General features: G+C 54.8%; 4 protein-coding genes across 4 annotated transcripts in view; 3 read left to right on the top strand and 1 right to left on the bottom strand.

Moving 5' to 3' along the window:
* Nucleotides 1-280: 280 nt before the first annotated feature.
* On the bottom strand, nucleotides 281-14,888 carry BBS2 (Bardet-Biedl syndrome 2). The gene is made up of 17 exons (XM_072346801.1): nucleotides 14,702-14,888; nucleotides 14,394-14,621; nucleotides 13,242-13,367; nucleotides 12,942-13,004; nucleotides 11,925-12,002; nucleotides 9,725-9,829; nucleotides 9,120-9,206; nucleotides 7,836-7,971; nucleotides 6,827-6,966; nucleotides 6,153-6,297; nucleotides 5,176-5,347; nucleotides 4,138-4,267; nucleotides 3,326-3,457; nucleotides 2,669-2,806; nucleotides 2,112-2,224; nucleotides 1,295-1,443; nucleotides 281-733 (listed from the first exon to the last, which is right to left on the bottom strand). Exons 1-17 carry the CDS (start codon nucleotides 14,816-14,818, stop codon nucleotides 627-629), a joined length of 2,166 nt encoding a protein of 721 aa, XP_072202902.1. The 5' UTR covers nucleotides 14,819-14,888; the 3' UTR covers nucleotides 281-626.
* A 5,095-nt stretch (nucleotides 14,889-19,983) lies between these two features.
* LOC140257338 (metallothionein-1) lies at nucleotides 19,984-21,319 on the top strand. The gene is made up of 3 exons (XM_072346573.1): nucleotides 19,984-20,330; nucleotides 20,489-20,554; nucleotides 21,073-21,319. Exons 1-3 carry the CDS (start codon nucleotides 20,300-20,302, stop codon nucleotides 21,165-21,167), a joined length of 192 nt encoding a protein of 63 aa, XP_072202674.1. The 5' UTR covers nucleotides 19,984-20,299; the 3' UTR covers nucleotides 21,168-21,319.
* Nucleotides 21,320-23,179: 1,860 nt separating this feature from the next.
* LOC140257330 (metallothionein) lies at nucleotides 23,180-24,760 on the top strand. The gene is made up of 3 exons (XM_072346560.1): nucleotides 23,180-23,373; nucleotides 23,451-23,516; nucleotides 24,530-24,760. Exons 1-3 carry the CDS (start codon nucleotides 23,343-23,345, stop codon nucleotides 24,622-24,624), a joined length of 192 nt encoding a protein of 63 aa, XP_072202661.1. The 5' UTR covers nucleotides 23,180-23,342; the 3' UTR covers nucleotides 24,625-24,760.
* A 1,122-nt stretch (nucleotides 24,761-25,882) lies between these two features.
* The window catches only part of NUP93 (nucleoporin 93), a 67,892-nt gene continuing 67,812 nt past the window's right edge, over nucleotides 25,883-25,962 (top strand). Inside the window, exon 1 of the mRNA XM_072346876.1 lies at nucleotides 25,883-25,958. The gene's annotated coding sequence lies outside the window, so the exon portion shown is untranslated. The remainder of the gene's footprint in view (nucleotides 25,959-25,962) is intronic.

The raw sequence follows: 25,962 nt of genomic DNA, 5'->3' as shown, positions 1-25,962 counted from the left end.
CCAGGGGTCCTCTGATGCAGGATAAGTGCAGTGGGGAGCACAAGCTGACAACAGAAGTTGGAGGCAAGTTCCAGAAACACGATTCTGAAGTTAGCAGACTCGTGGCCCTGTGTTTAAGTTGGCTCCAGGTTCCAATGTTCCAATGTAAACCCAGCGACAGACATACCCCTCAACACAGCATCAGATCAGTTTGGTTATGCAGCAGAGCTAATGAAGCATTTCATCTTTCAGCAAATAACCGTATGCATCATCCCAACTAAATCAAAACAAAAGCAGCCAAACCAGTCTACGTTTTAATGGGAAAAAATCTGATGCCCAACTACAGAATATATTAAAACACACAAATAAGTTACTGTACGAAAAATAAATGCTACACAGATATACTCTGCCTTACATAAATACTACACTTGCACTTAAATCTGATGCACTGTTCACGAAGCCTTCTGTCCTCTGGCCTGCAGAAATAGCATTTCTGGACTGACGCTTTAACTCACATCCAACCTTCGCTATTACCTCACTCTGCAACAGAGCAGGGAAGGAATGAAGGAATGAGATGCTTGTTGGTTTTGGTCCTACAGCCTGGAAACACCAGCACTACACAACTGCTGTTCCTCCCTCTGGTTGTTTTAAGAAGACGCCACCCCCGAACGCATTATCCTGAACAGCGTGTTGAAGTTGTTGCTTCTTATTGCATCCCGGCAAGCAGCGATCACCTGTGCCTTAGGTTTGCCAACTGCGAAGTGAAAGAAACAGAAAGAAAATCAATTAGAAGGAGAAAAAAAATGCTGGAAATACAAACGAGGCTCACAGTGCAGGGTCTCTCAGAACACTTCTAAGCAAACACTGAAGTGCCACCTTGCCTTTTTCTTACAATAAAGCCCTTCCCTGAAAGCATTTTCCATAGCTCTGTTACAAGGCAGTTTGAGGGACTCACTGGAAGGGGAAAGCTACGAATATACAACAAAATATATCCTTCACCAAAGGCTGACAGGACCAGTACAATAAAGACAGCCGGCTTTGCTTATGTTAATAGCTCCTCTTTTATTATTTTCTTAAACTGAGCTAGCTATAATGAAGAACTGAACCAAAGCCATTGAGTTCTGTACCACACAAAAACAGAAAGCCTCCCTCAGTTTCCTTCCCAAGGCACCAATCACGTTCCCCATCACAGGCAACTGGCTGCGTCTGGGCAACCAAAGGCCACTTCTACCACTTAATCAATCCAGGTGATCTGAGATACTTTATCAGACTCAGTGGGACCCGAGACTCCCATCCCCCCTACGCACACACTTACCACGTAACCGCCCGGCCCTCTGGATTGCTTGATTCACTGCTTTCAGGTTGCTCAACAGCTCTGTGTGATTGTTGCAACGAATTTTGTATTGATTTATCAAATCCCTGTTCAGATCATACAGCTCGACGTACCGTGTCTTCATGTTTTTCCTGGGGGGACAATCAGCACAGTGAGCTGAATCTCTGGGGACAAGAGAGTAACTCCTGGCCTGTCCATAGCAAGGTGCAGCAATGCACAGGTGTGATGGCTGCCATGTTTACCTGCATGTCTGCAGCTACAGCACCACAGACCCACCTAGACGTGTTGGTTCACCTCATTACTGAACAGGGAAAAAGAAAGGGAGGCCTATTTCGGTAGACTCTTTATCCAGATGCTGCTTTCTCCAGTGAAAGTAAAACCACCTGGCCAGATTCAGACCTCTTTACTGCTGCCCTTGACAGCCAGGGCAGGAAATGAGCAGAGCACAGGATGGCACAGCAAAGGGCTGGAACTGAACATTTCAGTCTCGGCATTCTGAAAGGTACACACACCAGAGACAGCTTTCGGTTCCTCCTCCCTTTAGTGCATCCTTTCTAAAGTATTACCTTCTCAAGGCCAGTTCAAGGCCAAAACCTGCCTTCCTGCCTCTCCCAGACCAGCTTTCCCCTAAAAAACAGGTTACGGCTCAATGACAACTCATGGTGGGACCAGCCAAGGTACCAGCTCTGCTCAAAGAACTGTAATTGGGCATCCCTCCCACTACACAAATGCTTTTCCTGCTTGAGAAGCAGAGACTGGCTGTTCTACACCCAAAACATACAAGGTGGCAACTGCTCACATGTCTCCCAGAAGCCGAGCATCTTCTGCCTGAACCAGCATGACACGGATGAGGTTGGAGTGGTCGGCCATGTCAGCAGTGAGCCGCTGATTCACCGAGTGGTGCTCATCCACCTGGCCAAGGCAAACACACATGAGAAAAAGCCTTCAGGCACTTTGGGCACAAAGGGAATTGTTTAAGCTACACCTCATCCCTGTGTAATAGGAAATAACATCCCACCTTAACCAACCCAGGACCATCCTCCTTTCCCTCAACCTCCAGCTGCTGGATCAGCACCTTTTACCCTACAAAATGGTGCTCAGGATGAGATGCACACCTTACACCCTGGCCCAAATCCACAGCTCCGTCTCCCACACAACATATTTACATTGTTCTAAACAAGCAGCTGCTGGGGACCAAGACCCTGCTCCATATAACATGCAGAACATTGGGGGTACCCCTCATCCTTTGCACAGAATATTTAGCAAGTCACTGCTGGCTGATTTACACAAGGAAAAAGCAGTTTTGGAGATCCTTTGTTTTCTCCTCTCATACTGACACCCCCAGTTCCTTCTCACCTTTACCAGCACTTTCCGTAGCTCCTCAAAGTACGCAGGGAAATCTGCTTCCACCTGCAGATCTTCAATGGCCAGAAAGGAGGCCATGGACTGGATGATGTCACCAGCTAAATCAATATCATCCGTGCAGATAGAGATCTGTCAGAAAGGACAAGAAAGGACTTACATGCTCTTCCATGCCAAAGTATCACCCAAAACTACTCAGCAGGGCTGCCTGAAGAACAGCTGCTTAGGTTCGAAGAAGTTCATTCTAAGGGACAAGACTGCTGCGAGGACAAGCTCCAAGGCTTACTGGAGACAAGGAGACACTGATTTCAAAGGGGATTCTTACACTCAGGTGTGGGGTAAAGGGGAATTTGTGCATACGAGGACAGCACTGAAGTTGTGGGCAGCCTCCATGTCTCAAACTGCAGCACCCCGAAACCACTCCATGTGGAACAAAGGCCTTCCTACTGATCTGTAGGATGAACAGTTCGCTTCGCAGACTGGCAGTGGGATTTCACCCACTCAGCAGTGCCAAAAGACATCCCCATAACCTGAGTATTTCCTCTGCCTGTTTAGTCCTCCTCCGTTTTCACATCCCCATGTTGGAACCACCCTTAAGATTCAGTAGTGCATAACTACATGGGCACTCCCCTTGCCTGTGAAGTTACTCACCTCTCCACCATGCTTGATTTTGATGAGGAGCTGGCCTGCATTACGAAGGGAAGTGAAGCAAACCTGAAAGGGAGCACTCTGAAACTCTGCATCCTCTGGTAGCAAGAAGCTCTGATTCAGCCACATAACAATCTTGCAAAAAAGAAAACAAAGAGCATCAGCTGTGCATGAAGTCTGGAGAGCCGTGCAGTGGCCCTACATGTGCACATGACACCAGGGCTCCATTTGGGTTATCTTGGGAGCTCCATTTACTCCAATTCATCTCTTAAATGAATGTCAGGAACTCGTCAGGATGGGAGCAGTTGGACCCCTGCTCTGAAAGAGAATATTTGCAAGAAAATCAAATCTGGCAATAGGAGACCACAGTCAAAGGACAAAAAGTAAGACCAGTCCCAGAAACAGGAGAAAGCCAGGAAGCAAAGCCGCCTTCCACTATAAGAATTTAAAGGAAAGTTTTCCTCAATCTTGGTTGGTTGGTTTTGTTTTTTTTTTGCCTTGACCACTTAATATGGGAAAAGTCATACAAGTATAACAGAGTCCCATGGTTATGTGGGAACAGATGGGCGCTCATCACTGCTATCAATTTCAGATCTTCCAGAACCAGCACTACAGCTCCACTGCTCACCTGCCAGGTACCTGAGCCATCCTCTGGGCACTGCATTGCCTCTATCCTGCTCTCTGCAGAACTCCAAAGGCCAGAAGTGCAGAACAATATTTGCTCTTGGAAATCTCAAGCTAACTGCAGTCCCTCCGTGTGCTATGAAGAGCACTATCAGTAGGACCAGGAAGCAGGCAGCAGAGCAAACACTCACCCTTTGTGGCCTCTCATTCGTTGCACAGCTCACAAAGCTCAGTGGCTCCGTGGCCGAGTCCGGGCTGCTCAGGGCATACATTGAGAAGCGGGGGAGCTGCCTGGTCAGCTCAAACACATAGAACTGTGTGCTGGAAGAATCCAGAAGGAAGGAGGATGGTTACTAACATCGCAGTGACTCACGTCCTATGAGGCCTGCTGGGTCTGTTATAGCTGAGTATTTAACATCAGCAGCTCCCAGTGATGGAATCAACTGCTCACAACTGGAAAACAGCTGGAAGCTGTGGGAATTGGAAATCCCAGGCTTATCACATCCCTGTATGAGGCTGAATGATTCCTCCCCATTGCCTACATTTTCCATAATCCTTCCAACAGAACATAAGCTTACATTTAAGATTCTATTACATAACTGGATAATTTATTAACAGTTTTGGCAAAGTCCTACTAAAAGCCGTAACGAAGAACAAAGGAAGCAAAAGGGGAATTGAGTTCCATACGTTCTTTCTGCAGCGGTTGGCTCATGCTCAGAACACAGCTCCCTGTTCAGGTGCTGCCTCCTGGGACACTGCCAGATGCGGCAGACGTGAGCAGGGAGAAAGACAAATGTATCTGAAGAGGAAACTGGAAAAGTATTGTCTTGAAAACAGGCAAATCCTCCTAGGCCCAAAGTCAGACAGGCTCAGGGGCGCTCTGTGGTTTGCTCATGTGCTATGGCCAGAGCTACCAGTATCTAGGCCCTGAAGAAGCAGAGCAACAGCAAGGCATGTCCTGGCCAAGAACCACTCACTGCTCCCTTAAAGGCAAAGCTGGAGGACCTTATGCAGGACCTTATGAGTGCCTGAAGAAGAGCCCAGCAGCACAGGATAACAAGTCTGTTCAAGGAAATATTTCAGCTCTCCATCCAGCATTGGGACAACTGAGGCATCAGGGAATTCACAGTACAGTTCCGGTGGGACAAGTATGAAGCCACACCGTCACTGTTGGCTGTCATGCACTTGTTATCTCTGGAGACCAAGAGAGCTCACAGCACAAACCTCACCTGTTCCTGTAACCCACAAAGGCTTTGATGTGCAAATCCACAGGGACGTCTTTGGGTGGAGTGAGGGGAACCCGAACACAACCCGAGAGGTTCTGGAGACCGGGGTGTACCACGTGGCTCTCTCCTTCAAATATGCCCTCAGCAAAGATCAGCACAGCACGGATGATTGTGTCTTAGCAACAAGGAGAAAAAACAGTTTCTCCATTAGCAGCTGTCCTGCTGCATCAAGCCACCATGCTCCTCAGAATTAAGCACAAGCAGCTCTCCTGAACTGCGAACGTGCTCCAGATGAGCAGCACTACACCTGGAACTGCCTGCATCCTCAGCACACCTGGTGCTGAGTGACTTTACTGACTTGGCTTGGTTCCTGCCCCAAGCTGAGGCCCAGCTGCATGCACACAATGCCTGCACCAACACGGTGTGCAGACACCAAACGCAACCAGAGCTCCAGGCTGCGGCAGTCCCCACATTCCATACCCTGTTTACCTGCATACTGCATAACCCACCCATGGGCAAGCAAGACTGGCCATAAATTTCTGGGACAGATGTTCTGCTGTTGCCTTGGCGGGTTGGGTTTGTTTGCTTTCCATAACAAAAATGCTGTTATGGATGCTTATCCCCTTCTACAGACCGCTGCACTCAGCGGGGAGCACTTTGCTTTCACTGGGGAATGGCAGCGCTCTCATTAATGTTTACAGTCAACACGAGGAGTGCTGCAGAGATCCCCAACACTCATTTCACCCAAGCAAAGTGTTAATTGCATTGGAAAACAAAACACAATGAGAAACAAATCCCACCCAACTCCTCTCTCCCAAAGCCCATCAAAGGAGCACAGCTCAAAACCACGGAAGGAAAGCAGCCACAAAGAGGAAATTACAGACAGTGAAGGGGAGACAGGCAAATCATCAGCTAAATATAACTGAATGTTTGCATGAATTTACACAGATAAGCAGTGGAGGTTGCAGACTGCGGCTCACCGTTGGTGGTGGAGATGCACAGCTCCACGTGAGCAGACTGGCTGTCAGAGCCCAGGTTGACCGACAGGGAGGTCTGCAGCTGGGTGTTGGCTGGAATCTCACCTCTCTGCCCATCAGCGTCCTTCAGCTGAGGGCTCAGCTCAGCCTGTTCCAAAGCACAAAGCCCTTCAGAATCACAATCCCCATTTTCACCCTATCAAGCTAAAAGATTTCAGTGGTAAGCACAATTCCATGTTTTGCTACCGTTCTCATTTACTCTTTCAGCACAAGCCTGTTTGTTGCTCAGACTGTTTTGCAAAACCCTCCAATTCTGCACCTTCCCCGTGGAGCCACCAGCACACCAACACCCTGGCAGTGCTCCCATGCAGCTCCTCTGACTCCCAGGTTGGCTCAGGCTTTGAAAATTACAATTTTCAGACGTAATTCGATGCTGAACTAAAGCCAGTTCTATTGAGCTGCTCCAGCAGGCTGACAGGGCAAGGAGAACGTGACTTCTTAAAGTAAGAAAAGCACACTCTGCACTTGCACAAGGCAGCAGCAGGAATCCCAAGCAGACAGTCTCACTGCTGATTACAGGTTACAGCTCTGACTTGTCCAGACTGCCTCACGACCTCCGCCCACCTTTATAGCAATGGGAACCCAGGGCTTGGCCCCACACACTGGTTAAGTGGTACCTTCGTGTTTTCCTCATAGTTTCTTAATTCCAGCAGCAGGTTTTGTTTCTTTTGACTAAGTTCTCGGATCATGTCCTGCTCAGCACACGTATCCATCAGGTTTCCCTTCATCTCCTCACCTCCTGGCAGATAACCCCGCACTGCACGGAAACAAACACACACACAGATCTGACACCTACATAAAGAACACGCTGGCCAACAAGGACAAGAGACCTTCACAACTGCACACAGCCTCGTGGGCAGGCTTGGGATGGGGGTTATGTGCTGAATCCCAAGTGGTGCAATTCCCAGCAGCCTGAGATTAAGACAGACAGCAAAACACTGTGCTATTTCACAGGACAGGCTTCTGTTCCAAATAGGTTTTGCTGGATCTGTTTGTCTCAGGCCTCTGAAGCCAAGCAGCTGGATAATCTCTCCTGGAGCCATCACATCACCCCATAAATCCAAACTGAGCTCACCTAAATACCTATGGTCATATCTGCTGCCATTCACAGCAGCGAGGTGCCACTTTTTGAAAGCGCGGTGGGATAAAACCAGCAGTTCTGCAGCCTCTGAAGAGCATTTTTTCAAGAAACAAAGGGCTGTTAACACCCAACGTTTCTAATACAGTAACTACTCACAAAACCAAAATGCACACGTCCAAAATGCACTGCTAAGCAGCCAAAGAACAGCACAGGAAAAAAGACCTCCCATATATTCATCCTTCACAGTTTTTACTGAGTATATTTCTCTTAGTATTCTTAGGATGGGACTTTTTCACTTAGGCAAATGGATTTTGATGGCAGCTTGGATCATAGTGACATACACATTGGTTACCACACAGAAGGCAATATTTGACATCCTGTTTGTAGATAGCCTAACACAAAATCCCCTTCGCTTCTCATAACGCTAAGGGAATTTGGCACACAAAAACGCCTACAGAACAGGATCAGAGGTTAGATCATCTGAGGTGACGGGATACACCTGACACCGCTGTGTGCTGAATTGGTGTCTTGAACAGCCCTCCTACCTTCACCATCAACTGAACAGCAGATTAACTGCGTGCTCCCATCCATCCTGTAATCCCCCTCCACCACTCCTGCAATCGAAGAAGCAAAGTTGTCCTTAAAGATGACCTCCCCCGTTCGGTCACTGCGTGCATCAACCTGGAACAGCACAGAGATGAGGGACAAGGCATGAACAGAACAGCCAGCTCCGAAGCACACACCGTGGTGCTGGTCGCCACTCGTGGAGCTGCGGTTCTGCCAAGCACAGAACTACAGACAGAAGACACGTTATCAGGAAGCCGCCTCTCAACAGGCTCAGCCAACAGGAACTGCTCTTCAGAGATGCCTCCCTCAGTTACAAACAGCAGGAAGGAAGAAAAGGTGATTGCAAGCCTACGCAGGGAAGGTTGTGCACATGTGGATGCAGTGATGATGGAAGCAGGCTGGACACAGCCTTAATGCAGCACGTACAGCTTTTTGGCTGAGCCGCCATCCTGACTGATGGACAACTTTCAATTCTCTTTGAAGGGAGGAGGACAGAGCGGGGGGCTCAGCTCTGTGCAGTACATCTGTGCTGATGCACAGGACCCAGCAGCGCCGTTTCCAAGAGCTGGGGCTGCTTCAGGCCAACAGGTGGGGTAGGGCCTGCAGCTAAAAAAGGGGTACAGCCAGGAGGGGTGCTGACTGGAACAATGTTACACACCTAATCCAACAGAAGTTACAACATATCTGGGCTCCAGGCTGCCAGCTTGATACGAAGTTAATTAAATTCCCCTAGGCTAATGAGAGTAATGAGAGCTGCTATGAAAGGAGATTTACCAAAAAAAGAAAAAAACTGGCAACCAGAAGAGCCATTTTTGGCAAAGGGGAACACTAAGCAGCAGGCTTAAGAGCCTGGACTGAGCTGAGCTGCGTGGAACGCCTCGACATCAGATTAAACAACACTTTGATGGATTTACACTAATCCTGCCACAGCCAGAACTGCCACCACTCCCCTCTCACATAACCACCTGTCCCCAGTAGCAGGAGAACAGTAAGGAAATGCAGCAGATGATTAGCATGCGCTCAAGACAAAGCTGAACAGAGACACGGGAGAGCTCTAGGATGTTGCACATGATCTCTGCTACCATAGAGACAGCTTACCACACCTTAGCAATTCACGCTGAAGCAAGCACAGGAAGGTTTTCTCTGGCTGATCTTGCATTTGGCAAGGAGTCCCCAGACAAATTATGTTGACTGTGACAGCTCCTCAGCAGTCTTTTTAATATGTTGTCTGTTCTGCTCAGGAACACAGCCTGCAGACCCACCTTCCCATTGGACCAGCCGGTGATCAGCTCACACACACCATCAGAGTTCAGGTCAAACGCGTGGATGCTCATGGCGTGGTTCTTAGACTGAGGACAGAAAACAGCACAAACTATGCTCGGGTGCGCCTTCTAACCTGACACATGCGAGACTCTGGGGAATGAGTCCACGGAAAGGAAAACCGAGCTCTGAACACACACAGCGTAAGACACGTTTCAGTGTCTGGAAAACAATGTACTGAGTTCACAGCACAGACAGAGACATTTTCCAGCAATGAACTCGCACTTCTCTGCTGCATCTCTGGTTGCTCGGCGACCCCACAAGCTGGAGCAACACTACATGTACAGTTTTAGCAGTGTTAACTCATCACCAACCGTCCCAAAAGAACTGAAGGAACTGACGTACTGTTGATTTTGCTATATAAAAAGGGATACGTTCCGTAACACGATAATTACATCAATTACATAATTGCACGACATACAAACTATGCTCAGTAGAAAACGTCAGACCATCTGTGGAGTTTGGGCAGCATCAACAAGCAGAGATTAGCTACCAACCCCCCAGGGGCTTCAAGCTCTCAGTGCTGATAGTGCAAGGCAGGACTGACCTTAATCCTCCAGTAGCGGGACATCCTGTCATACACTCCCACTGTGCCATTGGAAAGAGCATAGCCAAAGCGACTGCCATACATGGGGCTGAGAGCAGTCACAGTCTTGTAGGAGGAAAGGGAGGGACAGAGAGAACACAGCAGTGAGAACACACCAAATTCTGCACCCCCAAGACTACACAGTCTCCCCCACCAGAACTGCACTCCACTGGAATTTAACTGTAATTAACACCACTGTGTGGAGCACAAAACACCGAAGCAACTGCTTTTAAAACTCAGTTTCACCCAACCAAAGGCCTGGCAGGGTTTCCTCGCACAAGCTGCGTTGCTGGTGTTAGCACACGATCCAATACAGATTGCCCTCGAACCGTGTTCTCCAACCAAATGTTTATAACCACAAACAGCAGCACAGCAGCTCACAGGATCCCTGCGGTCTCTGGTGCTAACACCCAGAAGCTGCTCCCCACACACAGCGCTCCATGGAGCTTCGGGACCTGAGGATGCCAAGGAGCTCAACGTTACCCGGGCTGGGAAAACCCGAGAGATATTATTGGGAGAAAATCTTTGCCTGAGATCAACATGATAAAAATTAACGGCTCCCACGGTTGGGCTTCCTCTGGAAGACAATCAGAACAGCAGGCCAGATATTACCTCAGCTACAGCTTCGGGGAAAGACCTGAGAGTCACAGCCCAGATTGCTTCTCACTTCTTCTAAGACCTTTTACCCCACAGCTCCTCACTAAGCAAGGCCTCTGCATGCTTGGAACGTGGCCCTTCTCCATGCACAAACACCGCAGACTGCAGTGCTGGAGGAACAGACCCGAGCAGCAACCCGCTCTTCTGTACAGGGCAGCTCAGTCCTTCAGTTAAATCCTTCCCACAGACACCAGACCTTTCCACTGTGAAGATTCCCAGTGAATCCACCCCAGTCTACTGGGAAGGAACCACCCATCACCACCACGTACACGGTTTAAGGCACACACGGCATCCCTCATTGGAGTCCTTTGCCTGTAACTCAGTGCTGCAGGACGTTATCTGCAGACAGCCATGAAGGACACAGGTAAGCCAAATTTATTTCAGCTCTTTATTTCAGAACACTGTTGCCAAACCCTTTGCCCCTCCTCTCCAAAGCCTTTCCCATGTAACACCACCCTCCAAATCCCCAGGGTCCCGGGAGGACAGAGATCCCAGACAGAGCAGATCTCACCCACATAGCAAAACTCCCCATCCACCCAAAGCATCCATTTATCACTAAGTTCACAAATCACAACAAACTTTGTAATCTGTTCCATCGGAAATAAGCACCGAGAAGGCAAACTACTCAAGTCTTCTAAAAGGAGCACGATGCACGTGGCCATTGCCCCCTGCTTTTAGGCTTAGGTGAAGCTGTGTCCTTCCAAACTAGAGCAGAAAGACTGTAGTAGGTCTTAAGGCTCAAAGCAATTTGACCACAGAACTGGAAACAAACAGCACGTGAGAGCCACAACCTGCTCCCTGCCCCTGAACCAGAAATCACAACACGACCCTGGATTGGTTATCAGAGAGTGGAATGTACCATTTATAATGCCTGGCTCCAATCCCACCCGCAGCAACAGCTTCCTCTCCTGGAACGCTGCCTGCTCTGCTCCTTAAGAGCTCTTTGTAAGCAGTTTAATAGCTAACTAAGCCTTCCAGTCCTAACTTGGGCAGCAGGGAGAACTCAGTTTTTCAAGGACAAAGCTCTTAATGCAGGTACTAAAAAGGCACGGCCCTGTTTATACAGCCTGCACACAACACAGATCCCTTCACCCTGCTGGCTCCCCATGTGGACACATGTGGGACAAGTGACTTCATCACAGCGACAATGGATTTGAGAACTGCAGCAGAGGACGTTCTGTAGCTCAGAAGGCACAGAGTGTGTTGGCCTGGGGCCCTTCCAGGAACACACAGCCCTTTGGCCAGGGCCCTGATTTCCAGGCAGGTCAGTCATTCCCTCAGCCTGGTTAAAGGTTTGTAAACAAACACATCAGAAACCTCGTGCAAGTGTTATTAAAGGCGTTGTTAAACATTGACTTTTGCAACTCCAGAAGGACAGACACGGTGCCAAGTAGTCAGCTATTTGCCCACACAATGCATTTAGACCAGAGCAACCACAGCTGCTTTACGCCGTGTTTTCAGTTCCACCCCCCATCACAGTAAACATCAGCTAGAAGTAATTTACCTCTGTTTCAGACATTTCTGCCACAATCTCATCTTCTTTAAATACCCGGATATCAAAATCTTCAGAGCCAACGAGAAGCTGCAAAAATAACAGAGAATCTCAAAACCACTGAATCAAAGCGGTGGCTGCACTACTGCAGGGCAAGGGCAAAATCACAGAACCACAGAACAGCCTGGGTTGCAAAGGCCCACAGTGCTCATCCAGCTCCAACCCCCTGCTGTGTGCAGGGTCACCAACCAGCAGCCCAGGCTGCCCAGAGCCACATCCAGCCTGGCCTTGAATGCCTGCAGGGATGGGGCATCCACAGCCTCCTTGGGCAACCTGTTCCAGTGCGTCACCACCCCCTGGGTGAAAAACTTCCTCCTAATACCCAACCTAAACCTCCCCTGTCTCAGTTTAAGACCATTCCCTCTTGCATTATGCTCCTTTCAAGTACTGGATGCCCACAGTGATGTCTCCCTGCAGCCTTCTCCAAGCTAAAGAAGCCCAGTTCCCTAAACCTTTCTTTATAGGAGAGGTGCTCCAGCCCTCTGACCATCTCAGAGTCCCTCCTCTGGACCCATCCCATGGGTTACATTCAGTTAGAGCCCAAAATGGGCATGCAAAGAAGACAATGGCTCTTTATCAGATCTTCTGTCTTCTCAGTCCCTATCACGAAACAGGTGAGCAATGACAGGATATGTCAGATATTCAGACTGATATTTCTCCTGTATTTCTGGTGTGGTACACGGGCATAAGAGAAGGTTCCATGACAGCTGGCCACTCATTCACCAAAGCAAGGCACTAACACTGCCAGGACCCAAAGAAGTCTCATTTCCCTCATTCTAAGTAGTGCCAGAGCACTACAAATGTGGACTGAGCCACTATGTGCTTGTTTCTGCCCGGCTGCAGCCTGAAAAACGGACAGCTTCCTCACCAGGATCCCTCTGCTGATCACCTAAGGCAGATGCCCTCACTAATCTCCACTACAACACCACCAAATCTGCTGAATTCACAAATAAATGGCTACAAACAAACCTCAGTTTTGCCATCGCCGTCAAAGTCACACAGTGCCAGGGACCGAACGTTGTCTCCTGTAACCTGAAATGAGAAAGGCTGCCTTCACTACTGAGGGGAGTGGCCAGAGGGTGAAGCACTGTTATTACTGTCAACATCTGAGTGCAATGAACACAGATGAAAACACAGACTGAGCTCTGAAATGAAACACAAAAGCTGCTCAATAACCTAATTGTTAATTATCATATTAGAAAACAAACCATGGAAATTCATGCCATCAGAAGAGTCTTGCAATAGAGCCAAGGCGCTGTGTGCACCTACCGTCCAAAAAAGCTCATTTCCTTCATAGTCAAAGCCTTGCAGGGCACAGTTGCCACCAATAATAGCAAGAGGCGATGGGATGTCCCCCAGCGTTCCAAGCACAATTGCATTGGCTCCATCTGAAACCTACGGAGGGACATTGAAGGAGTAAAGCAAAGCGTGAGGCATCAGAGCACACAAATAAAAGAGCTCCTGACATCACCGTGCTCCCTGGGGATGCACAACGACAGCTCCATGCACACAGCCCTCCCGCTGCACGGAGCTGCTTACAGCAGAGGCAGCACAAGGACACAGCGGGCAAGCATCAGTTGGGGAAGGGGCTAACGGTAACAATAACTGAATGACCATACAACGTGTGAAGTTCAGCCCACAGCTTAACCAGGGCGGAGGCTCTAACTGGGAGAGCTGAGCTGTTGGACACGTGCACACTGACAGCAGAGGGATGCTCTAATGGAGAAGTCATACTGTTGCCTTGAAGGCCTCTTCAAGTTTCTCCTAGCAGTCTCTGACTCCTTGGCGGCTCCCACTGCTCTCTGCCATCCCATAACGCCCACTGCTCTGCAGGACATGGACAGGTTACACCGAAACAGTCCCACCCGCTGAGCTGAGCTCAAAACAACCATTAGAACACCCAGACTCTGTCCCGCAGTACACATGGTGAGGACCAGCCTGCTCACACACACACAGCTGCACATCCTACGCTTTTAACTTCTGCACCATGAAGTCACTGAGGTTGGAAAGGCGTCTGAGATGCCCAAGTCCAACCATCAGCCCAGCTCCAACGGTGCCCGCTAACTGCGGCCCCAGGTGCCACAGCCGTGTGCTTCTGGAACACCTCCAGGGATGGGGACTCCCCTCCTTGCTGTGCCAGCACCACACCACTCTCTAGGGGCAGGATTTGGTCACAGTACCCAACCCGACCCTCTACACGAGGCCACCACTCTCGCCCTATCGCTGTTACCTGGAGCAGAGGCTGAACCCCCTCCCCACAACCTGCTGTCGGGGGTCGCAGAGCCACGAGCTCTCTCTCCCCTGTGCTGCTGTTCCCCACCCGGCCCCATCCCGCTCCCACGGCGCCGTGCTCAGACCCCTCGCCGCTCCACCACGTCGTCGGGACGCGCTAACCAAGCCCTCCCCAGCAGCGCCACTCGCCTCTCGGTAGAACAGGTCTGAGTTGAGGTGCACGTCGTAGGCCAGCAGGTGCGTGCGGGTGCCCACCAGCAGGCAGTCGCGGCGCAGCGCGGCTCGGAGCGGCCCGGCCGCCAGGCACGTCACGGCCTGGTTGATGCTGAGCAGGGACACGTGCGCGTCCTGGCTGCTGGGAGCGGCGCGGCTGCCGCCCGTCCTCGGGCCGGGGGCGTGAGGGCTGTGAACCAGGACCTGCGGGACACGGGCGGCAAGTCACACGGGGGCTGCCGGGCCGAGCCGGGCCGTGCGGGGATCCCGCGCCGCGCCGTTACCTTCCCCGCCTGCGTGGCGGCCGCCAGACACGGGTGCGCGCCGTCGAACCGGCCCAGCGCCACCGTGCGGGGCTGCAGCTTGTGGCTCAGCTTCAGCGTGAACACCGGCACCAGCATGGCGGCAACGGGAACCCGGCGGAACCGCCCGCAGCGGCACCGCGTCACGGGGCGGGGCCGGGAACCGGATAGGGGGGGCAGAGAGATGCTTTGGGGGCGGGCGGGGGGTGCGGGGGGCAGCTGCGAGCGGGTAGTTGGGGGGGTGATTAGGAGAGTAATTAGGGAGTTAATTAGGGGCTTAATTAGTGGCTTAGGGGGCGGCTGAGGAGCAGTTAGAGGCTTGGAGATCAGTTCGGGGATGTGGGGGGGCAGGTAGGGGGTAATTAGGGGTTTGGAGGTCGGTTAGTGGACATGAGAGGCAGTTGGGGGGTAGATGGGGTAACTGGGGTTTAGGGGCAGCTAGGGGAGCAGTTAGGGGTTTGGGGTCGGGTGTCTTAGCGAGCAGCTGAGGGGTTAATTAGGGGCTGAGGGGATAGTGATGGTGTCAGTTAGGGGACATAGGGGGTAGGGTAGTTAGGAGGGGTTAATTAGGGGTTCGTGGGTCGGTTAGGGGATATGGGGGCTGTTGGAAGGTAACTGGGGAGTATTTAGGGGTTTGGGGAGAAGCTAGGAGGTCAGTTAGGGAAGCAGCTGGGGGTAATTAGGGGCTTAGGGGGCAGCTAGGGGGTCAGTTACGTATTTGGGGATCAGGGGACGAGAGGGGCAATGATGGGGGTAGTAAGGGGTTGTGGGGGAGCAGTTTGGGAGTTGGGGGTTGGGGATGTGAGGGTAGCTGGGGAGGCAGTTAAGGGCCTGGGGGGCAGCTAGGGGGTCAGGGAATGTGGGGGCAGTTAGGAGGGGTTAATGCTGGGTCTGGGGGGCAGTTGGGGGACATGGGGAGCAGTTGGGAGAGGTTTATTAGCGAGTTGGGGGGGATGGCAGTTGAACTTGGGGATCAATTAGGGGACATGGGGGACAATTAGAGCTTGGAGAGCAGCTGGGGTGTCAATTAAGGGTTTGGGGAGTACCTAGGGGGTCAGGGGATGTGGGTGGCTGTTGGGGTAATTGGGGGCTTGGGGGGCAGCTGGGGAAACGGTTGGTGATTTGGAGGTAGTTAGGGGATGTGGGGGGCAGTCATCTGCTTCCCACTGAGCTCCCTGTAAGGAACAGCTCTGACACAAGGAGCAGCAGTAGGCCCAGCTCTTCGGCCAAGACATGAGGGAGGAAAGCTGAGGATGTGTGTGTGCCTTACAGCTGGATGGGAAGGGCCACCCGTAGCCTTGCTGCCTCCCTGCTGTGTTGGGCTGTGCCTTAGCCTGCATCGCATCCATCCTTCCTGATGCCAGGAAGGGCCTGGTGACAGAACTGCTGCGAGCACAGTGCCACGTGGGCCATGTCAGCATTCTTTTCCCTTCGTTTACAAAGCACGGTTACAGACAGCAAGGCAGTCCCTTGAAAACATACAGCTCTTATTGATAACAAAACCTTGGTGAGTTGTACGGAGATGAGCCTCCCGTGCTGCACTCTCAGCCACCACCCATCAGCTCCAGGGATCCAGCTCTCCTGGGGGAGCTCAGCCTGCCCAAAGCACTGCTGCTGTGGTTTGCAGGCTCAGTAGGTAAAGGCAGCACAAGGAGCCAGACGCAGCGGCATGGCAAGCATCGCTGCCCACCCAGGAGCTGACTGCTGGCAAAGGCTTCAAAAATAGCTCAAAATCCACCATGTCCCTATCTGACCGAAGCCTCCTGCCTGATGTGCCCTGGCAATGTGTTAAACCCTGCTCAGATAGTGAGCAGTGGGTGACCGGGGGAGATGCTGGCAAAAAATCAGCATCAGAAGTTGTACAAGGGAGATGGGGGATGGGGGTGGGAATGGGGATAACAAATAGGGATGGTGATGGGAATAGGGGTAGGGGGTGGGGATAAGGATTGGGCACAGGGATTGGGAATAGAGATGGGGGATCGGGGATGGGACAGCCACTAACTCCCCAAGTGCAGCAGCCATGTGAGTTGTTTCTGCAGCCACTGGACCAGGAGCACTGCTTGTACGGTTTCTGGCTGTGAAGACACTGAGAAGAGCATTGCATCCTCTTATTCCCTGCGCTCACACTGAGGAGCTGGTGTTGTGCAAGCTCAGACAAGTGTCTGCTCAGTGTCCCGCGGCGCTGCTCACTGCTCGGCCTTGGCTTCTAATCCTGAAAATTAGCAAGTGGGAAAGGGAAAAATCAAAATAAATAAATGAAATGTGCCCAAGGTAACGATACTTGGAAACTTCAGGTCACGTTCCAGCTGGGGAGGTGGCTCGCTGTTAGTGCAGGTGAGTTTGAAGTCTGTGGGAACCCGAAAGACATGAAAGGAAGGGAAAAAAGAAAACTCCGGGCTGTACGCAGGCAGGACATCGCAGTGCTACCAGCACGGCAGCGAGCGGAGGTGCTGCTGAGATTCGCAAAGACGCCGAACGGAGCAGGGCGCACCACGGGCCGGCCCGCAGCACCGCGCGAGCGCCCAGCTCGGCTCTCACGGGTCCCTTTATTTCCCAGTCCTCGCCCCCCGCTGCCCTGCGGGGCCGCAATTCTGCCCCGGTTACACCCTGCAGTAATCTCCATTCACAGTTATGAGAGTTTCGGGATCAGACGAAGCGGCCCTTTCATCTTTTGGCGCTCCCGAGCGGACACCGCCCGCCCCGAAACCCACCGGAGCGCCGGGGGCGGCCCTCGGGGCACACGGGGGGGGGGGTGCGGGGCTCCACCGGCGCGTGGTACAGCTCTGTTCCTTCGCTATCAACAACTCGTTAGCAAATCGCTGCCCGCCCTGCTTGTTTTTCCTTCCGAGGGAGAGCTCCCGCAGATAACAAACGGGCTGTGAGTGGAAAGGCGCGGAGCCATCGGGCGCTTTGAGTCACGGCCCCGCGCGTTGCAACGCGGATCGCAGCAGCCCACATCAAAGCCCGCTGCGGAGTTGGGAAAGCGTCACGTTCCTGCACGTCGTGAAATTCGTCCTTAATAAAACCCGCACAGAGTCGCCCCGTGGGCAGCGGCTGGGAGCCCCGCAGAGCCCCCCGAGGGCTGCGCTCCCCGCAGGAAGGAAGGCACAGCCCGCACTGCGCCCCCATGCAGTGCGGCACGGATGGGGCGTCCGCGTTGCGCGATGCCATCTCACGTCGCTGCAGTCGGCCTCCGAGGCTCAGCACGGGCGGATTCACCCCCTGCCTCCTCTTGGCATGCACCAACAGCACAGCACGGCGTCAGCGCTTATTTCTCATGCTCAGAACGGCAGTTTATCACCTCCAAACAGCGATGTGATCCCTGCACAAAGCAGGTCTGCACAACCATTCCACGCTGCATTTGGTGGTTAGGGTCTGTCAGCTAGGGGTGCTCGTGCTCCTTGGTTCCTTTGAGCACCGGGATGCTCCCAGGGGATGGTCCTCCGTGCCAAACCCACCCCAGTATGGGATTGGGTGGGTGCCCAGCCAACAGTCCCTGCCGTTCTGAGCTGTGACACTCAGCTAGAGGAGTGCTGGTGTCACTGTTCCATGTGACACCATGTGACACAGAAAAGACCTCCAACAGGACCTGGCACACAGTAGTTGTCACCTGCAGTGCGTTTCAGAACATCACCTGTTGCTGGATGGTCACCTGCCCACTGTGTCACCTTCCCACCAGTCTCAGCCACCTGCTGCCAGGTGACACAGGCTCACATCATAGGGACAGTGACACCAGTTTGCAGAGCACCTGCACAGCTCCTGCCGCCACTCCCTGGGACTGGGATTCTCCCTCCCTTCCCTCATGCAAAACAGGGATGGGGCCCATGGCCAAGCTGGGAGCAGACAGGAAGAAACTGAGTCACACGCTGGCTCCCACCTCCGCACTCCTCGAGGAGATGCCACCAGCTCGCTGAGCCTCCCAGTGACATCCCTGCACAGCAGGCAGGTGCTGACAGCCCTGGCACTTGGGGTGACGCAGGTGATGAGTGCCAGCCGTGCATGTGTCCCTGGGCATGGCTGTGATTTCCCAAGTGATTGTGATCACCCTGCAGGACACAAGGCCTGACTGCAGTGACACCCAGCAGCGTGACACTCCTGTGACAGCTGGAGAGCATTGCCTGGGGCTACTCCAGCACTGCTCCCCCAGGAGCTGCTCAGGGCAGAGCTGGGGCTGCACCCAAGCATCCCACACAGGTAGCCTTGGTACATGAGTCCCAACTTTGCGCTGTGGGTGGGCACCTCACTGTCTCGTCACATGGGGATGAGCATCTGCGCAGCCTTGGTGCACAGCTAGGTGACTGGGATGAAGAGCAAACCTGTGGGCTCTGCCTCCCATCAGCTTTCTGCACGTTTCCCACCAGTGCCCGGCTCAGCTACTGGCACCATTCCCTGCTGGGTCACCCAACCAGCTCCCAACGTGCCCAGACAGATGGGTGGTAAAACACTCCTGGCCTTGTGGTTTGGCTGGATTAGCATGGCCTCCAATGCAGCAGCAAGGTTCTGCAGCCAAGAGCTGAGCCTAGTTAAAACCCCAAAGCACAGCAGGTTCCCAGCATGGCCACTGAGGGCTGTGGGACGATCTCATCCTCAGCCCTGTGGATCATACGTGTGAGCTCAAAGTGTGGGCGATGCTGGGTGCTGTTGCTATGTGTGGTGATCTCGGGGATGTGCATTAGGAGTGCTCTAGGGAACTGGGATGCTTGGAGGGGAAGCACCAGGGCCTGGAGCAGCTCTAGGGACTTTGAGGGATGGGGGCAAAAAGAGGCTGCAGGCAGCACAGGGAATCCGTGGTGTGTGTGGGAGGATGCTGCGTGGCTGGCACAGCCTTCTGGCCACGAGGCAGTACCTCCCTGCACGCCAAACTGCTTTTGTTTCACAAAGAAAACAGCAAACACACATCATCCCTCGGCACCTCCCGCCCCGCGTCCCCGCGGCTCTTTCGAGTGGGCGAGCGGAGCTGCCGGCAAAGTTGGCCAAACCGACGGCAGCGCCGCGGCTCCCCGCCACCCTCCTCCCTCCTCCCTGCTAATTGTGTGCGGAAATTAATCGCAGTAGGGAAGGAGGGGACATGACGGCGGGGTGCCGGAGGGCTGCGGGCTCCGGCCGGGCCGGTTGGGTCCGTCGGTGCGGCCGCTGGCAGTGAGGGCGGTGGGGACTTGGGGCGGGGGGCCGTCACCGCACTGCAGCCAAGCGGGGAGGGAGCTGCGCCGCCGTGCCGCTGTGCCTGGCTCACGTCCTCCCTCTAGACGCCCCGCGGTTGTAGCATAGGAGATTCAGGACGGGGGCGGGACGGAGGTGCGATGAGCTGCCCGTTCTCTGCAAGCACGCCGATGCGCGCGTATCCGTCCATCCGTCCGTCCATCCGTCCCGGGGCGGCGGTGACCCAACGCGCCGTCACGCACCGGGGAGGGGAGCGGTGAATCAGCAGCGCCCGGGGCGGCAGCGGGCAGAGCCGTGCGCAGGCTGCGAGCGGGGGGCGGAGGTTTTGCACTCCTCTCTGCCGCCGTGGATAAATAGCGGCTGCGGCGGCGCGGCCGGCGTGAAACTCCAGCCCCAGCCCTGACGTCCCGCGGCCGCAGCATGGACTCCCAGGACTGCCCTTGCGCCACCGGTAAGCCCTGCCGGGGCTGCAGCATCCCTGTGGGGCTGCCGGCGTGAGGGGGCGGGCTGCGGGCTGCTGCTGCAGCGGGGACGCCTGGGATGGGGACGCCCGGGGTGGGGGAGCTCGGCCCTTTTCCCCTTTTTATCTTCACGTTCTCTGTCTTTCAGGCGGCACCTGCACGTGCGGGGACAACTGCAAGTGTAAAAACTGCAAATGCACGTCGTGCAAAAAAGGTAAGGCGGCCCCCATCCCCCTCGGAGCTCAGAAACACTCTGTGTTTTTCTTTCCACTCCACGTCTCCACTCGCATCACATCAAATCAGGCTCAGGAGTCCCTTTCCCTGATATCACTTCGCTCATCCTCTTCTTTCTCTTATTCTTTTTTGGTTCTCAGAGGATGGGAGGGTGACTCTTCCCATATGTGATAAGCATAACCCTGATAAGCATAACCCCACATCCACATGCTCCCAGGGCTCAGCACTTGGTGATGCCATGCAGGGAGAAACCAGAATTGGGATGCACTCTGCTTGCCCTCTGTCTGCTCCAGACACACTAAGGGTGGGCAAGAGGGTGCTGGGGGGTCTGCATGGGTAATGGTGCCTGGGAGAGTTACCCAAGGAGGGAGGAGACACTGCCAAATGAGGCTGGGGGTGATGCCCGGCCATTACTATCAATGCAGGGAGGGGGGTGATGGGAACCCTGCAACCCAGAGCATGCCCTCATCCCCAGAATGTGTCTCTTTTCCCCCCCAGGCTGCTGCTCCTGCTGCCCTGCAGGATGTGCCAAGTGTGCACAGGGCTGCGTCTGCAAAGGACCCCCATCTGCCAAGTGCAGCTGCTGCAAGTAGCAGCCCCCCTCTCTCCTCCCACCGCGCTGATTGGGGGCAGTGAGGAAAACTAACCTTATTGTATGTGTATTTTTAATATGTCTGTTCAGATATTGTCAGTGTTTGCCATGTGCTGTGCCATGAGCTGCCTCAATAAAGCTGTGTGTATATAACTGCGCCTCTGGTCCCTGGGGTCGGGGGGCACTGAGTTTGGGGGGCCGTGGCACAGTGCCGGGGGAACACCCTGTGCTGGCACCCATCACAGGGCTGACTGAGCTCCTTCCTTCCAGCCTCCCCAGCTCTCCTGCTTTAACACTTTCCCTTCACAAGGTAATTCTCGAGGATTTTTTGTCCCTACCCAATTGATACCCAAGGGCAAATCCCAGGTTCTCTCCTCCACCAGAAATCCTCAGGGCTAATGAGCAGCTCGTTATTATGAGCATTTGTCAACATCATGGTAATAAAGGCTGTGCCCATTTCCAGCGGTAACGTTCAGGCAGCAGGTGGGGCACCAGAGAACCAGTTTGTTTTCCTCCTGGCAGCGGGGTGGGACTGGCAGAGCCGCCAGCCTGCAGGGGATGGGGTGGCTGCATGGACTGCAGTGCCCGTGTTGGGGTGCAATGGTCCATTCTGGGCACGACATCCTGCTGAGGGCACTGCATCTCATCATAGGAATCCCAGCCTGCCATGGTCATTGCACCTTGACATAGACATCATAGCTGATGACAGGCATCATGCCCAGAATGGGATGTAATGCCTGTAATAGGTTGGGAAACCTGTAGTGGGGGTGCAGCGTCTATAAAGGGGTCACAATGGGCTGGGTTGGAAGGGACCTCAGGGATCGCGAAGCTCCAACCCCCCACCAAAGGCAGGGCCACCAACCTCCACATTTAGTACCAGCCCAGGCTGCCCAGGACCCCGTCCAACCTGGCCTTGAACACCTCCAGGGATGGACAGGGCACCCACAGCCTGTCTGGGCAGCTGTTCCAGCACCTCACCACTCTCAGAGTAAAGGATTTACCCCTGACATCCCACCCGAATCCCCCCTCACTCAACTTCAAACCATTCCCTCTGTCCTGCTGTTTCCTACCCTTTGAGGAGTTGATTCCCCTCCTGTCTGTAGACTCCCTTCCAGTACTGAAAGGCTGCAATGAGGTCACCCCGCAGCCTTCTCTTCTCCAGGCTGAACAAGCCCAGCTCCCTCAGCCTGTGGTGGTAGGGGAGGTGCTGCAGCCCACGGTGGGGTGCGATGCCCAGAACAGGATGTGGTGCTCATAACAACCCACGGGACGCTCACGATGGCATACTATACCAATATAGTGGGATACTATACCCACTATAGTGGGATGTGGTGTCCACAGTGGGCGCGATGCCGCCGATGGGACTCAATGTTGGGTCTACAACGCTGTGCATCGCACACAGTGGGGTCGGTGGGGTGCGGTGCCTTTCTGGCTCCTAACGTTCCCCCAGTGCAGCCCCCCACGGCCTTTTTGCTGCAGCCACGCGGCTCCCGGCTCTCAGCCCGGCACCACGCCGTGCGCACCGCCGGGCAGCCCGGCTCGGGGCGGGGGTTGGGGGCGGCAGCAGTGGCGCAACGGTCCCTCCGGTTCACATTCCCGCAACCGAGCGCAGAGCGCGTGGCCGGGAAATTCCCTCCCCCCCCCCAACCCAGATTCGCCCTTTCGGCAGCAAAAGCGGGAAGGGGGAGTGAGGAGGGCAGCCGGCACGTGGGGCCGTGCTGTGCTTTGGCAAAGTGCCGTGTTGGGGGGGGGGGGGGAGAAAGAAAGGAAAGGGAGGGCTGAGGGCAAAAGACCCTAAATCTGTGTGCACCCATGGCCATCCCACAGCTGTATCCCCCTGCTTTTGGGGGACCCCAACAGCCAGGGCTGCCCCGCGGTGAGGGGGGCTCCCCTAGGCGGGGGGGGGGGGGGGGAGGGGGCACGGCCGTGACCTCTCTGAGCACGGCACGGCGCTGCTCCGCCCCGCTGAGCACGGCACGGCCCGGCACGGCCCCCCGAGCACGGCTCAGCACGGCACGGCGCTCAGCACGGCACGGATCGGCACCGCCCCGCCGTGCGCTGCGCCCTGCACCACCCCGGCACTATAAATATAGGGCGGGCGGCGGGGATCGGGACTGCTGCGAGCCCACCCGAGTCGAGCCTGCCTGAGCTGAGCCGAGGCGAACCGAACCGAACCATGGACCCTCAGGACTGCACTTGTGCTGCTGGTAAGTGGACTCAACAGCACTCGGTCTGGCTCGGTTCGGCCCGGCTCGTGTCGCTGACGGCTTCTTTCCTGTCCCAGGTGACTCCTGCTCCTGCGCTGGGTCGTGCAAGTGCAAGAACTGCCGCTGCCGGAGCTGCCGCAAGAGTGAGTTGGGGGCTGTGAGGGTCCCTGACCCAGGGGTGCTTTGGGGGTCCCTGCCCTGTGGTCCTCCGTCCTTCCCCTGTTGGCCTCTCCTGAAGACTTTCCTCCCTCCTTCTCGTGGGAAACGCCCTTCCCCCTGCTCCTGTTGGACCCCCTCCACTTGCTCCTGTAGGAACCCCTCTGGACACCCGCTCGCCACCTCTGATGTGCTCCTATAGGACCCCCTATGGACAGCCCCCCCACATCCACTTGTTCCTGTAGAACCCCCTCCTTGCTCTCCACCTGTTCCTTTGCATACCCCCTCCTGGCCCCTGACTTACTCTGGTAGGACACTCCTATGGACACCCCCCTGGCCCCAGATTACTCCAGTTGCACCCCCTATGGACATTACCCCCCCTCCCCAATCCCCACCTCCCAACTTGCTCCTGTAGGTCCTCCTATGGATAGCTCCCCAGATTCCACCTGCTCTTGCAGCACCCCTATGGACAGCCTATCCCTGCACCCCAATTGCTCCTGTAGGACCCCAGTAGACACCCCCTCCCTGCCCATGGACAACTGCCCTCAACTTGCTCCTTTCAGACCTCCTATGGATAGCCCCCCCCCCGACTAGCTCCTGTAGGACTCCCTATGTACACCTTCCTGCCCCTGACTTGCTCTGTGGGTTCAGTTATGGACAGCCCCCATCTCCCCCGTCCACTTGCTCTTGTAGGACCCCCTATGGATAAAGCCCCCACTGTCCCTGGAGGTGTCTATCCTGTGGAACTCCTCCATGTGCACCATAGAGCCCCCAAGTTGATTCCTACCTTCTTCCTGGAAGCCCCCCCTCACTTCTCCCCTATAGAGTGAGAAGGGGAGAATCTCCAACACACAGGACCCCTATGGACCCTCCCCACCCATTGGAACCACAGCCCTGCTCCGTGGGGATGCCCATTTCCACGTTGTTCCCTGATCCTTCCCCATATACCACATCTCCTGTCCCATCCTTCCCACTCCTAACTCTCCTTTCTCCCCCTCAGGCTGCTGCTCCTGCTGCCCCGCCGGCTGCAACAACTGTGCCAAGGGCTGTGTCTGCAAGGAGCCAGCCAGCAGCAAGTGCAGCTGCTGCCACTGAGCAGCCCGCCTCGCCTGTAAATAGCTGCCATGCTTTGGGGACAGGGTGGGGGGTGATGGGGGCCACAAAAAAAAAGCTTATTTTTACATGTTTTGTACCTTCCGTACCGATGGAGGAAATAAATGAGTTTGGCTGAGCCCTGATGCTGCTTGTGACACCTGTGTGGGAGCACCGGTGCTGGGGGTTACACCAACCCCCCTGTGGGCAGCGGAGGGGACAGAGTGGCGTCACGGGGGCAGTTGGGGCGCTCCGAGTGCTGTTTCACAGCCCCTGGTGAGCGAGGGGCTCAGGGTGCCACATCGGGGCAGGTGTGAGCACAGCCCGGCTGGCTCCTGCCCTGGGGAGGCAGACAAGGAGGGGGGTGGGGGCGTGGGAAGGCGCCTGGCTGCTCTTTTCCTTCCGAAAACACCTGCCAAGCGAAAGTTGGCCCTACCTGCACCGCAGGGCACGGCCTGCCCACACACGTCTGCTCTGCTCACGGCCCTGCCGCCTTCCTCCCATCCTCTGCGGGTGGGGACGGCTCAGACCCTCCAATGGGGCCTGGGAGCCGTGTGGGGTGGGTGGCCCTGAGTCCCCGGGCCCCTCGCTGGGGTGGTGCTGGGGATGGGAAAGGTGCTGCCCCGCTCAGCAGGTATTTGCCTTGTAAATCAGTGCCTGGGCTCCTTACCAGCTGTGCCCTGGGCTGGAGCAGCTGCTGGGACGTGCTTTGGGGGCCGTGCCTTCAAACATAAGCACTGTGGGAAGGTGTGAGGTGCGGCTGTGGGCAATGTCTGCTCAGGGGAGCTGGGGCTGTGCGGGATGAGGGCGCTGTATGGCCGGGGTTCCTGCAGGGCCGTTTTTTTAATCGAAGTCCAATTTTTCGTTATGAGTGAATGAGCCCCACATCCTACGTGTGGCACAACAGACACGAGTGGGGAATTGGGCACAGGTGGGCGTGGGGGGCTTCAGGGCCGCAAACAGCCAAACTCATGGGAGTTCGCAGGCGTTCCGCTTTTTGCCTGTAGTGTTTTCGTCACTGACCTCCGACCCCCGCGGCGCTCGGGCCGTTCCTCACTCGGAAGAGGCGGCGGACAGCCTCGAACCCGCGGCTCTCCCGACAGACCTGCCCCTCCCCGCCGTACCACGCGCTGTCCGCACCCGCCTCCCAGCGCCTCAATCAAGTTCTTGTCGCGAGACGAGCTGGAGGGGCGGGACCTAGCTCGCCAACCAATGGAAGTGCGTAGCGTCAGGAAGCGCGCCGACTCGACCAATGGGCTGGCGGGGAAGGGTGAGAGCGTGGCCAATGGTGGCGCGCGGCGCGGGCGTGCAGGCGCGGCGGCCGGAGCGGCGGGCAGGTGA

This window comes from Excalfactoria chinensis, chromosome 11 (assembly GCF_039878825.1).
Source record: "Excalfactoria chinensis isolate bCotChi1 chromosome 11, bCotChi1.hap2, whole genome shotgun sequence".
In the NCBI taxonomy this organism is placed as follows: domain Eukaryota; kingdom Metazoa; phylum Chordata; class Aves; order Galliformes; family Phasianidae; genus Excalfactoria; species Excalfactoria chinensis.
The sequence above is the reverse complement of the archived record's forward strand: the minus strand, read 5'-3'. Positions and strand labels throughout refer to the sequence as shown.

Excerpts from the sequence above, each read along its gene's own strand:
- LOC140257330 (XM_072346560.1), top strand. The coding sequence starts at position 23,343 with ATGGACCCTCAGGACTGCACTTGTGCTGCTG. Across the intron at positions 23,374-23,450 it reads GGACTGCACTTGTGCTGCTG|GTGACTCCTGCTCCTGCGCT; the intron begins GTAAGTGGACTC and ends TTCCTGTCCCAG. Across the intron at positions 23,517-24,529 it reads CTGCCGGAGCTGCCGCAAGA|GCTGCTGCTCCTGCTGCCCC; the intron begins GTGAGTTGGGGG and ends TCTCCCCCTCAG.
- BBS2 (XM_072346801.1), bottom strand. The coding sequence starts at position 14,818 with ATGCTGGTGCCGGTGTTCACGCTGAAGCTGAGCCACAAGCTGCAGCCC. Across the intron at positions 13,005-13,241 it reads GAAATGAGCTTTTTTGGACG|GTTACAGGAGACAACGTTCG; the intron begins GTAGGTGCACAC and ends TTCTCATTTCAG. Across the intron at positions 2,807-3,325 it reads AAATCAAGCATGGTGGAGAG|ATCTCTATCTGCACGGATGA; the intron begins GTGAGTAACTTC and ends CCTTTCTGACAG.
- LOC140257338 (XM_072346573.1), top strand. The coding sequence starts at position 20,300 with ATGGACTCCCAGGACTGCCCTTGCGCCACCG. Across the intron at positions 20,331-20,488 it reads GGACTGCCCTTGCGCCACCG|GCGGCACCTGCACGTGCGGG; the intron begins GTAAGCCCTGCC and ends TCTGTCTTTCAG. Across the intron at positions 20,555-21,072 it reads ATGCACGTCGTGCAAAAAAG|GCTGCTGCTCCTGCTGCCCT; the intron begins GTAAGGCGGCCC and ends TTTCCCCCCCAG.